We start from the raw sequence: 12500 nt of genomic DNA, 5'->3' as shown, positions 1-12500 counted from the left end.
TCACTGCCGGCCATTTGTAATGTCCCTCAGTCCCTCACTGCCGGCCATTTGTAATGTCCCTCGGTCCCTCACTGCTGGCCATTTGTAATGTCCCTCAGTCCCACACTGCCGGCCATTTGTAATGTCCCTCAGTCCCACACCGGCGGCCATTTGTAATGTCCCTCAGTCCCTCACCGGCAGCCATTTGTAATGTCCCTCAGTCCCTCACCGGCAGCCATTTGTAATGTCCCTCAGTCCCTCACTGCCGGCCATTTGTAATGTCCCTCGGTCCCTCACTGCCGGCCATTTGTAATGTCCCTCAGTCCCACACTGCCGGCCATTTGTAATGTCCCTCAGTCCCACACCGGCGGCCATTTGTAATGTCCCTCAGTCCCTCACCGGCAGCCATTTGTAATGTCCCTCAGTCCCTCACCGGCAGCCATTTGTAATGTCCCTCAGTCCCTCACTGCCGGCCATTTGTAATGTCCCTCAGTCCCTCACTGCCGGCCATTTGTAATGTCCCTCAGTCCCTCACTGCCGGCCATTTGTAATGTCCCTCAGTCCCACACTGCCGGCCATTTGTAATGTCCCTCAGTCCCTCACCGGCAGCCATTTGTAATGTCCCTCAGTCCCTCACCGGCAGCCATTTGTAATGTCCCTCAGTCCCTCACTGCCGGCCATTTGTAATGTCCCTCAGTCCCTCACTGCCGGCCATTTGTAATGTCCCTCAGTCCCACACTGCCGGCCATTTGTAATGTCCCTCAGTCCCTCACCGGCAGCCATTTGTAATGTCCCTCAGTCCCTCACCGGCAGCCATTTGTAATGTCCCTCAGTCCCACACTGCCGGCCATTTGTAATGTCCCTCAGTCCCTCACCGGCAGCCATTTGTAATGTCCCTCAGTCCCTCACTGCCGGCCATTTGTAATGTCCCTCAGTCCCTCACTGCCGGCCATTTGTAATGTCCCTCAGTCCCACACTGCCGGCCATTTGTAATGTCCCTCAGTCCCTCACCGGCAGCCATTTGTAATGTCCCTCAGTCCCTCACTGCCGGCCATTTGTAGTGTTTTTTTTATCCATTCCCTGGGACATGGGTGTCGCTGACTGGTTCCAGCATTTATTGCCCATCCCTAGTTGCCCCTTGGAGGGCAGTTGAGAGTCAACCACATTGTTGTGTCTCTGGGAGTCACATGTAGGCCAGACCGGGGTAAGGACGGCAGATTTCCTCCCCTAAAGGGAACCGGATGGGTTTTCCCACAATGGGTCATCAGTAGATTCTTAATCCCAGATATTTTTTATTGAATTCAAATTCCACCGTCTGCCGTGGCGGGATTCGAACCCGGGTCCCCCGGAACATTAGTTGAGTTTGTGGATTAACAGTCTAGTGATAATCCCACTGGGCCGTCGCACAGGATTACACTGGAAACCCTTTGTAAAGATCTTCTATCTCCCACTGGCCGCTACCCTCAGTCTCACAACGGAAACCATCTGTCGTGTCCCTCTTCACACTCACCGCCCCGCTCACACTCGCCGCCCCGCTCACACTCGCCGCCCCGCTCACACTCGCCAGCCCCGCTCACACTCGCCAGCCCCGCTCACACTCGCCGCCCCGCTCACACTCGCCAGCCCCGCTCACACTCGCCAGCCCCGCTCACACTCGCCGCCCCGCTCACACTCGCCAGCCCCGCTCACACTCGCCGCCCCGCTCACACTCGCCAGCCCCGCTCACACTCGCCGCCCCGCTCACACTCGCCGCCCCGCTCACACTCGCCGCCCCGCTCACACTCGCCAGCCCCGCTCACACTCGCCGCCCCGCTCACACTCACTCTCCTGCTCACACTCGCCAGCCCTGCTCACACTCGCCGCCCCGCTCACACTCGCCAGCCCCGCTCACACTCGCCAGCCCCGCTCACACTCGCCAGCCCCGCTCACACTCGCCGCCCCGCTCACACTCACTCTCCTGCTCACACTCGCCAGCCCTGCTCACACTCGCCCTCCCGCTCACGCTCGCCAGCCCCGCTCACGCTCTCTCTCCCACTCACGCTCGCCCTCCCGCTCACGCTCTCCAGCCCCGCTCACGCTCGCCAGCCCTGCTCACGCTCTCTCTCCTGCTCACACTCGCCAGCCCCGCTCACGCTCTCTCTCCCACTCACGCTCTCCAGCCCCGCTCACGCTCTCCAGCCCCGCTCACACTCGCCAGCCCCGCTCACACTCGCCAGCCCCGCTCACACTCGCCAGCCCCGCTCACGCTCTCTCTCCCACTCACGCTCGCCAGCCCCGCTCATGCTCTCCAGCCCCGCTCACGCTCTCTCTCCTGCTCACGCTCGCCAGCCCCGCTCACGCTCGCCAGCCCCGCTCACGCTCTCCAGCCCCGCTCACGCTCTCCAGCCCCGCTCACGCTCTCCAGCCCCGCTCACGCTCTCCAGCCCCGCTCACACTCACCTTTGGCCTTTTCCACCTGATTCCAGAGGTTTTCGAGGACTGAGGGCCCAGCTCCTTGTAGCCGATGATCGAGGGGCCGGGGGGGAAATAGGGATCCTCGAACAGGACGCCCCGGGACAGGCAGTCGATGCGAAGATTCTCGTAGTCCTGCCCCAGGTACTTAAAGGCCTGGTCATGGTTACCGGCTCCCAGCTGCTTCTGCCTTTGCTTGTGGACTCGGCCTGCTACCCCAGAGTACATCCTGCACCGCCTCGGCTATCCGATCAGCCAAAAGATTTGCCTAAAACACAGGGACACGTAGAACAGTACAGGTCAGTGCAGGCCGTTCGGCCCACCAAGCCTATGTGGGTTAGAACATACAACAGTACATCACAGTACAGGCCGTTCGGCCTACCAAGCCTATGTGGGTTAGAACATACAACAGTACATCACAGTACAGGCCGTTCGGCCTACCAAGCCTATGTGGGTTAGAACATACAACAGTACATCACAGTACAGGCCCTTCGGCCTACCAAGCCTATGTGGGTTAGAACATACAACAGTACATCACAGTACAGGCCCTTCGGCCCACCAAGCCTATGTGGGTTAGAACATACAACAGTACATCACAGTACAGGCCGTTCGGCCTACCAAGCCTATGTGGGTTAGAACATACAACAGTACATCACAGTACAGGCCCTTCGGCCCACCAAGCCTATGTGGGTTAGAACATACAACAGTACATCACAGTACAGGCCCTTCGGCCTACCAAGCCTATGTGGGTTAGAACATACAACAGTACATCACAGTACAGGCCCTTCGGCCTACCAAGCCTATGTGGGTTAGAACATACAACAGTACATCACAGTACAGGCCCTTCGGCCTACCAAGCCTATGTGGGTTAGAACATACAACAGTACATCACAGACAGGCCCTTCGGCCTACCAAGCCTATGTGGGTTAGAACATACAACAGTACATCACAGCACAGGCCCTTCGGCCTACCAAGCCTATGTGGGTTAGAACATACAACAGTACATCACAGCACAGGCCCTTCGGCCTACCAAGCCTATGTGGGTTAGAACATACAACAGTACATCATAGTACAGGCCCTTCGGCCTACCAAGCCTATGTGGGTTAGAACATACAACAGTACATCACAGTACAGGCCCTTCGGCCCACCAAGCCTATGTGGGTTAGAACATACAACAGTACATCACAGTACAGGCCCTTCAGCCTACCAAGCCTATGTGGGTTAGAACATACAACAGTACATCACAGTACAGGCCCTTCAGCCTACCAAGCCTATGTGGGTTAGAACATACAACAGTACATCACAGTACAGGCCCTTCGGCCTACCAAGCCTATGTGGGTTAGAACATACAACAGTACATCACAGTACAGGCCCTTCGGCCTACCAAGCCTATGTGGGTTAGAACATACAACAGTACATCACAGTACAGGCCCTTCGGCCTACCAAGCCTATGTGGGTTAGAACATACAACAGTACATCACAGTACAGGCCCTTCGGCCCACCAAGCCTATGTGGGTTAGAACATACAACAGTACATCACAGCACAGGCCATTCGGCCCTCAATGTTGTGCCGAGCTTTGCCCGAACCCAAGATCAAGCTATCCCCACTCCCTATCATTCTGGTGTGCTCCGTGAGCCTATCCAATAACCGTTTGAAAGTCCCTCAAGTGTCCGATTCCACTATCACAGTCCATTCCACACCCCAACCACTCTCTGAGTAAAGAATCTACCTCGGACATCCCTCCTATATCTCCCACCTTATAGTTACGCCCCCTAGTAACAGCTACATCCACCCGAGGAAATAGTCTCTGAACGTCCACTCTATCTATCCCCCCCTCATCATCTTATAAACCTCTATTGAGTCGCCTCTCATCCTCCTCCACTCTAAAGAGAAAAGCCCCAGCTCCCTCAACCTCTCCTCATACCCTCCAAACCAGGCAGCCTCCTGGTAAATCTCCTCCGCACTCTCTCCAATGCTTCCACATCCCTCTCATAGCGAGGTGACACGTAGCTCACGAGCAGTGGGTGCGTCAGTGTCGGGGAAGGGGGGGTCCCAACTTCTAACACGTTACATCGATGGTTCGGACGCAGGGAGTGAGGGTACGGCTCAGAGTTAAAGCCTATTTATTGGCTGCAAATATGGCTTACGTTAACGCCGCAATGAAGTTACCGCGAAATTCCCCCCGCGCGACTTACGCAGAGGGAGGATTTAGCCCCCCCCCCCCCCCCCCAACCCGCACGTGGGGGGGAAACCCACGCAGACACGGGGAGGATGTGCAGACTCCGCACAGACGGTGAGCCGAGGCTGGGAATCGAACCCCAGGTCCCTGGCGCCGTGAGGCAGCAGTGCCAACCCACCGTGCGCCCCCCGCCCCCCCCACTCATTAGTCACAAGTTAGGCTTACATTAACACCACAATGAAGTTACGGCAAAAATCCCCCCCCTCCCCCTAGTCGCCCACACTCCTGTTCGGGTTACACTGAGGGAGAATTTAGCACGGCCGATATACCCTAATTCTGGAGTCCACATCTGGAGTATTGTGTACAGGGGGCAGTGGCGAGATCACATCTGGAGTATTGTGTAACTACAGAGTCACTGTTTATTCAGCAGGGTAAGGGTCACTCACTGTGTAACTACAGAGTCACTGTTTATTCAGCAGGGTAAGGATCGCTCACTGTGTAACTGTACAGAGTCACTGTTTATTCAGCAGGGTAAGGATCGCTCACTGTGTAACTGTACAGAGTCACTGTTTATTCAGCAGGGTAAGGATCGCTCACTGTGTAACTGTACAGAGTCACTGTTTATTCAGCAGGGTAAGGATCGCTCACTGTGTAACTGTACAGAGTCACTGTTTATTCAGCAGGGTAAGGATCTCTCACTGTGTAACTGTACAGAGTCACTGTTTATTCAGCAGGGTAAGGCTCGCTCACTGTGTAACTGTACAGAGACACTGTTTATTCAGCAGGGTAAGGATCGCTCACTGTGTAACTGTACAGAGTCACTGTTTATTCAGCAGGGTAAGGATCGCTCACTGTGTAACTGTACAGAGTCACTGTTTATTCAGCAGGGTAAGGATCGCTCACTGTGTAACTGTACAGAGTCACTGTTTATTCAGCAGGGTAAGGATCGCTCACTGTGTAACTGTACAGAGTCACTGTTTATTCAGCAGGGTAAGGATCTCTCACTGTGTAACTGTACAGAGTCACTGTTTATTCAGCAGGGTAAGGATCGCTCACTGTGTAACTGTACAGAGTCTCTGTTTATTCAGCAGGGTAAGGATCGCTCACTGTGTAACTGTACAGAGTCACTGTTTATTCAGCAGGGTAAGGATCACTCACTGTGTAACTGTACAGAGTCTCTGTGTATTCAGCAGGCTAAGGATCGCTCACTGTGTAACTGTACAGAGTCACTGTTTATTCAGCAGGGTAAGGATCGCTCACTGTATAACTGTACAGAGTCACTGTTTATTCAGCAGGGTAAGGATCACTCACTGTGTAACTGTACAGAGTCACTGTTTATTCAGCAGGGTAAGGATCGCTCACTGTGTAACTGTACAGAGTCTCTGTTTATTCAGCAGGGTAAGGATCGCTCACTGTGTAACTGTACAGAGTCACTGTTTATTCAGCAGGGTAAGGATCACTCACTGTGTAACTGTACAGAGTCTCTGTGTATTCAGCAGGCTAAGGATCGCTCACTGTGTAACTGTACAGAGTCACTGTTTATTCAGCAGGGTAAGGATCGCTCACTGTGTAACTGTACAGAGTCACTGTTTATTCAGCAGGGTAAGGATCACTCACTGTGTAACTGTACAGAGTCACTGTTTATTCAGCAGGGTAAGGATCACTCACTGTGTAACTGTACAGAGTCACTGTTTATTCAGCAGGGTAAGGATCACTCACTGTGTAACTGTACAGAGACACTGTTTATTCAGCAGGGTAAGGATCACTCACTGTGTAACTGCACAGAGTCACTGTTTATTCAGCAGGGTAAGGATCGATCACTGTGTAACTGTACAGAGTCACTGTTTATTCAGCAGGGTAAGGATCACTCACTGTGTAACTGTACAGAGTCACTGTTTATTCAGCAGGGTAAGGATCACTCACTGTGTAACTGTACAGAGACACTGTTTATTCAGCAGGGTAAGGATCACTCACTGTGTAACTGCACAGAGTCACTGTTTATTCAGCAGGGTAAGGATCACTCACTGTGTAACTGTACAGAGTCACTGTTTATTCAGCAGTGTAAGGATCACTCACTGTGTAACTGTACAGAGTCTCTGTTTATTCAGCAGGGTAAGGGTCACTCACTGTGTAACTGTACGGAGTCACTGTTTATTCAGCAGGGTAAGGATCACTCACTGTGTAACTGTACAGAGTCACTGTTTATTCAGCAGGGTAAGGATCGCTCACTGTGTAACTGTACAGAGACACTGTTTATTCAGCAGGGTAAGGATCACTCACTGTGTAACTGTACAGAGTCACTGTTTATTCAGCAGGGTAAGGATCACTCACTGTGTAACTGTACAGAGTCTCTGTTTATTCAGCAGGGTAAGGCTCGCTTACAGTAAACATGAAGGTGAACATTAGTAATTATATACCACTGCAGTAGACGCAGTTCGGAGATTTATTCCTGGCGTGGGGCCCGTGTCTGACGGTTAGACTGGCTGGAGCCTGTACCATTCCAAACGGCAGGAGTGTGGCGACTGGGGGAATGTCACAGTAACTTCATTGCGGTGTTAATGCGCGCCCACAGTTACACAGTGAGTGATCCTTACCCTGCTGAATAAACAGTGTCTCTGTACAGTTACACAGTGAGCGATCCTTACCCTGCTGAATAAACAGTGTCTCTGTACAGTTACACAGTGAGTGATCCTTACCCTGCTGAATAAACAGTGTCTCTGTACAGTTACACAGTGAGCGATCCTTACCCTGCTGAATAAACAGTGTCTCTGTACAGTTACACAGTGAGCGATCCTTACCCTGCTGAATAAACAGTGTCTCTGTACAGTTACACAGTGAGCGATCCTTACCCTGCTGAATAAACAGTGACTCTGTACAGTTACACAGTGAGCGATCCTTACCCTGCTGAATAAACAGAGACTCTGTACAGTTACACAGTGAGAGATCCTTACCCTGCTGAATAAACAGTGACTCTGTACAGTTACACAGTGAGTGATCCTTACCCTGCTGAATAAACAGTGACTCTGTACAGTTACACAGTGAGTGATCCTTACCCTGCTGAATAAACAGTGACTCTGTACAGTTACACAGTGAGTGATCCTTACCCTGCTGAATAAACAGTGACTCTGTACAGTTACACAGTGAGTGATCCTTACCCTGCTGAATAAACAGTGACTCTGTACAGTTACACAGTGAGTGATCCTTACCCTGCTGAATAAACAGTGACTCTGTACAGTTACACAGTGAGCGATCCTTACCCTGCTGAATAAACAGTGTCTCTGTACAGTTACACAGTGAGCGATCCTTACCCTGCTGAATAAACAGTGTCTCTGTACAGTTACACAGTGAGCGATCCTTACCCTGCTGAATAAACAGTGTCTCTGTACAGTTACACAGTGAGTGATCCTTACCCTGCTGAATAAACAGTGTCTCTGTACAGTTACACAGTGAGTGATCCTTACCCTGCTGAATAAACAGTGTCTCTGTACAGTTACACAGTGAGTGATCCTTACCCTGCTGAATAAACAGTGTCTCTGTACAGTTACACAGTGAGTGATCCTTACCCTGCTGAATAAACAGTGTCTCTGTACAGTTACACAGTGAGTGATCCTTACCCTGCTGAATAAACAGTGTCTCTGTACAGTTACACAGTGAGTGATCCTTACCCTGCTGAATAAACAGTGTCTCTGTACAGTTACACAGTGAGTGATCCTTACCCTGCTGAATAAACAGTGTCTCTGTACAGTTACACAGTGAGCGATCCTTACCCTGCTGAATAAACAGTGACTCTGTACAGTTACACAGTGAGCGATCCTTACCCTGCTCGGGGTACACGGAGGGGTGAGGGGTGGGTTTGAGCATCCTAACTTCTTTCGGAGGAAACCCACGCAGACACGGGGAGAACGTGCAGCCTCGGCACAGAGCCGGGAATCGAACCCTCCCCACCCCCGGGTCCCCGGCGCCGCGAGGGACCCCTTGCGCCACCCCTACGTTTGAGAGTGAGATGGGGGGGGGGATTTGTTTCTGTCTGGGGTTGGTATGTCTGGGGGAGAGGTGGTGGGGGGGGGGGGGGGGGGGGTGGATTTCCCTCCCACCGCCCCAGAGGGGGCCAGGAACTTATCAGAGGGAGAGCGGCCATCGGGGAGGGAGAAGGGGTTGGGGAGGGGGAGGGTGGGGTTTGGGAAACCATCACCAGACCAGCCACGATCACAGAAACCCTACAGAGAGAGACCCTTCGGCCCATCGAGTCTGCACCGAACACAATCCTACCCAGGCCCTACCCCTTACATATTATACCCACTAATCCCTCTAACCGACACATCCCTGGGCAGTTTCTTAGCACAGCCAATCCCGCACATCTCTGGACTGCGGGAAGAAACCCACGCAGACACGAGGAGAATGCGCAAACTCCACACACAGACGGTGACCCGAGGCCGGGAATCGAGCCCAGGACCCTGGCGCTGTGAGGCAGCAGTGCTAACCCACTGTGCTATCCCGTGGCACCCTTAGCTCACCAAGGGTTCACTAGGCTGATACCCGGAGATGAGGGGGTTGGACTATGAAGAGAGACTGAATAGACTGGGTCTGTACTCGTTGGAGTTTAGAAGGATGAGGGGGGATCTTATAGAGACGTATAAGATAATGAAGGGGATGGATAGGGTAGAGGTAGAGAGATTCTTCCCGCTTAGAAAGGACAGCAGGACTAGAGGACACAGCCTCAAGATAAGGGGGGGCGGTTTAGAACGGAGTTGAGGAGGAACTTCTTCACTCAAAGGGTGGTGAATCTCTGGAATTCTCTGCCCGTTGAAGTGGTGGAGGCTGCCTCGCTGAATATATTTAAGTCACGGGTAGATAGGTTTCTGATAGACAGGGGAGAAAGCGGGAAAGTGGAACTGATCCACTATCAGATCAGCCATGATCTTATTGAATGGCGGGGCAGGCTCGAGGGGCTAGATGGCCCTACTCCTGCTCCTATTTCTGATGTTCACCCTTACAATCTGAGGCCAGGTGACCCCGCTCCCCTAAGAGTCTACCGCGAGTGCTTAACGCTCCTGCTGCTGTTGGGAGAGTCCCAGTTAGGCGGAGATCGTCATTAGCGAGGATAGCTCCTGGGCAAAAACTCTTAAGCATTTTCACTGCGGTTCCGTCTCACCGCGCAGAGAGAGGACTCCAGTTCGGAACTAAGACTTTGACTCAGGCCCTGCAGTGGGAGTTGTCAGATAAGTGACGGCGAAAGCCCTTCACGAAACCCAAAGGACCCCTCCTCGGCAGAGCGGAAGATCAGAAGGGGTCCGAGTTCACAGCAACGCTCAAAGCGGCTTCACAGGTGGTTAAGGTGGCGTCTGGCCTTCGTCGATCGAGGGACTGAGATTAGGAATCGGGAGGTAACGCTGCAACTTTATAAGACCCTGCTCAGACCCCACTTGGAGTACTGTGCGCAGTTCTGGTCGCCTCACTACAGGAAGGATGTGGAGGCTATTGAGAGGGTGCGGAGGAGATTTACAAGGATGTTCTGGATTGGGGAGGCATGAGGATAGAGTGAGGGAGCTCGGTCTTTTCTTGCAGAGACGAAAGATGGGGAGCGATAGAGGTTTATAAGACGTTAAGAGGTATAGATTGGGTGGATTCTCGGAGGCTATTTCCCAGGGCTGGAATGGTTGCTACGAGAGGGACACAGGTTTAAGGTGCTGGGGAGCAGGTACAGAGGAGATGTCAGGGGTAAGTTTTTCACTCAGAGGGTGGTGAGTGAGTGGAAGTGGCGGTGGTGGTGGAGGTGGATTCAATAGGGTCTTTTAAGAGACAAGTACACGAACCTCAGTAAGATAGAGCTGAGGTTAGTCTAGTAACCTCTAAGGTAGGGACACGCTCATAAGAAGATAAGAAATAGGAGCAGGAGTAGGCCATCTGGCCCTTTGAGCCTGCCCCGCCATTCACAACCTTGTGGGCCGAATGGCCTGTGTCGTGTAGTTTTTTTCCCCTACGTTTCTGTTCCGACAGGCGCGCGTCTCCCGGATTTCCATCCCCCTGGCGTCGGTGCCGACTCCTGACGCGGAGATTCCGGCGTCGGACTTGGGGGGGGGGTAAACACAGTCGGAAATCTCACCGCACCAGGTTAAAGCCCAACTGGTTGACTTGACAGTAAGCTTTCGGAAAGGGCGTTCCTACGTGGAGGCGAGTCCCGATCGGATCCGGGGGTTCAAATTCTTTCCCCCTTTTGTACTCTATGAACGGTATGCTTTGTCTGTATAGCGCGCAAGAAACAATACTTTTCACTCTATCCCAATACATGTGACAATAATAAATCAAATCAAATCCTTCTCCCCTATGTACTCTATGAATGGTATGCTTTGTCTGTATAGCGCACAAAGAACAATACTTTTCACTGCATCCCAATACAAGTGACAATAATAAATCAAATCGGTAGATATCAAGATCGTCCAAAGATGTGCAGGTTAGGTGGATTGGCCATGCTAAATCTGGGGTTCCCGTCGCACTATCTGTAACCCCCCCAAGGCTTGTAAAAATCTCACTGTCCTGTCCTGTCTGGAGACAGTAAAAAGTCTGACAACACCAGGTTTTAGTCCAACCTATTTATTTGATAATATACTCACAAGCTTTCGAGGGACACCCTCTTCGTTAGGTGAATGGAGAGTACTGACCTCAGACAGAGCATATAAAGCACAGACAGTTTAGAGATTACTGATTAGAATGCGAATCTTTACACCTAACCTGCTGTTCAAGACCTGAAGTGGCTGATAATGTGAGTGGAAGGAGCACTGATCACAGGTTAAAGAGATGTGTGTTGTCTCCAGACAGTGCAGTAAGTGAGGTTTTGCAAACCCAGGCAAGTCACGGGGGTTACAGATAGTGCGACATGAACCCAAGATCATGTCGCACTATCTGTAACCCCCGTGACTTGCCTGGGTTTGCAAAACCTCACTTACTGTACTGTCTGGAGACAATACACATCTCTTTAAACTGTGATCAGTGCTCCTTCCACTCACACTGTTAGCCACTTTAGGACTTGAACAGCAGGTTAGGTGTAAAGATTCGCATTCTAATCAGTAATCTCTAAACTGTCTGTGCTTTATATGCTCTGTCTGAGGCCAGAACTCTCCATTCACCTGACGAAGAGGGTATCCCTCGAAAGCTTGTGAGTATATTATCAAATAAATAGGTTGGACTAAAACCTGGTGTTGTCAGACTTTTTACTGTGTTTACGCCAGTCCAACGCTGGCATACCCACATCCTGTCTGGAGACAACATACATCTCTTTAATCTGTGCTTAACCCTATCTCCACTCACACCGTCTGCACCTCTAAGACTTGGTTAGCAGGTTAGCTGTAAAGACACACATCCTCATCAGTATTCTGTAAACTCTGTGCGTCTTTATACGTCCTTCTCTGGTCAGAACTTTCCACTCTCGAACACCGTTTACAAACGCTGGTGAGCTCACTATCAAATAAACCGGTTGGACTTAAACCTGGGGCTGTGAGACATCTCACAGCGCTGACTCAACAGATCTTCAATGCCTCCAGGGCTTGGGAGGACTGCAGAGAGTTAAACCTGGGGTTGTGAGACGTCTCACTGCACTGACTCAACAGATCTCCAATGCCTCCAGGACTTGGGAGGACAGAAGAGAGTTCGAAATGTTTCTATTCATCCCCGGGACACGGGTGTCACTGGCTGGTTCCAGCATTTATTGCCCAGTTGCCCCCTTGGAGGGCCAGTTGAGAGCCTGCTCTGGGAGTCACATGTAGGCCAGACCGGGGTAAGGAGGGCAGATTTCCTTCCCTAAAGGGGAACCGGATGGGTTTTTCCCACAATGGGTCATCAGTAGATTCTTAATCCCAGATTTTTTTTCATTGAATTCAAATTCCACCGTCTGCC

The 12500-nt window shown here is 51.7% G+C and overlaps 1 protein-coding gene across 1 annotated transcript in view; it reads right to left on the bottom strand.

Annotated features, from left to right (window-relative positions):
• Positions 1 to 12500, bottom strand: part of LOC145340520 (calpain-1 catalytic subunit-like) — a gene marked incomplete at its 3' end in the record, with an annotated part of 35507 nt that overhangs the window by 18013 nt on the left and 4994 nt on the right. The window contains 1 exon segment of the mRNA XM_080184987.1: positions 2419 to 2698. Within this exon segment, the coding sequence (XP_080041113.1) occupies positions 2419 to 2658 (240 nt within the window).

The sequence above is a fragment of the Carcharhinus amblyrhynchos genome, unplaced genomic scaffold, assembly GCF_965287045.1.
Source record: "Carcharhinus amblyrhynchos unplaced genomic scaffold, sCarAmb.v2.hapA chromosome_1099, whole genome shotgun sequence".
Taxonomy (NCBI): domain Eukaryota; kingdom Metazoa; phylum Chordata; class Chondrichthyes; order Carcharhiniformes; family Carcharhinidae; genus Carcharhinus; species Carcharhinus amblyrhynchos.
Note: the sequence above shows the minus strand (reverse complement) of the source record. Positions and strands in the feature narration are given on the sequence as shown.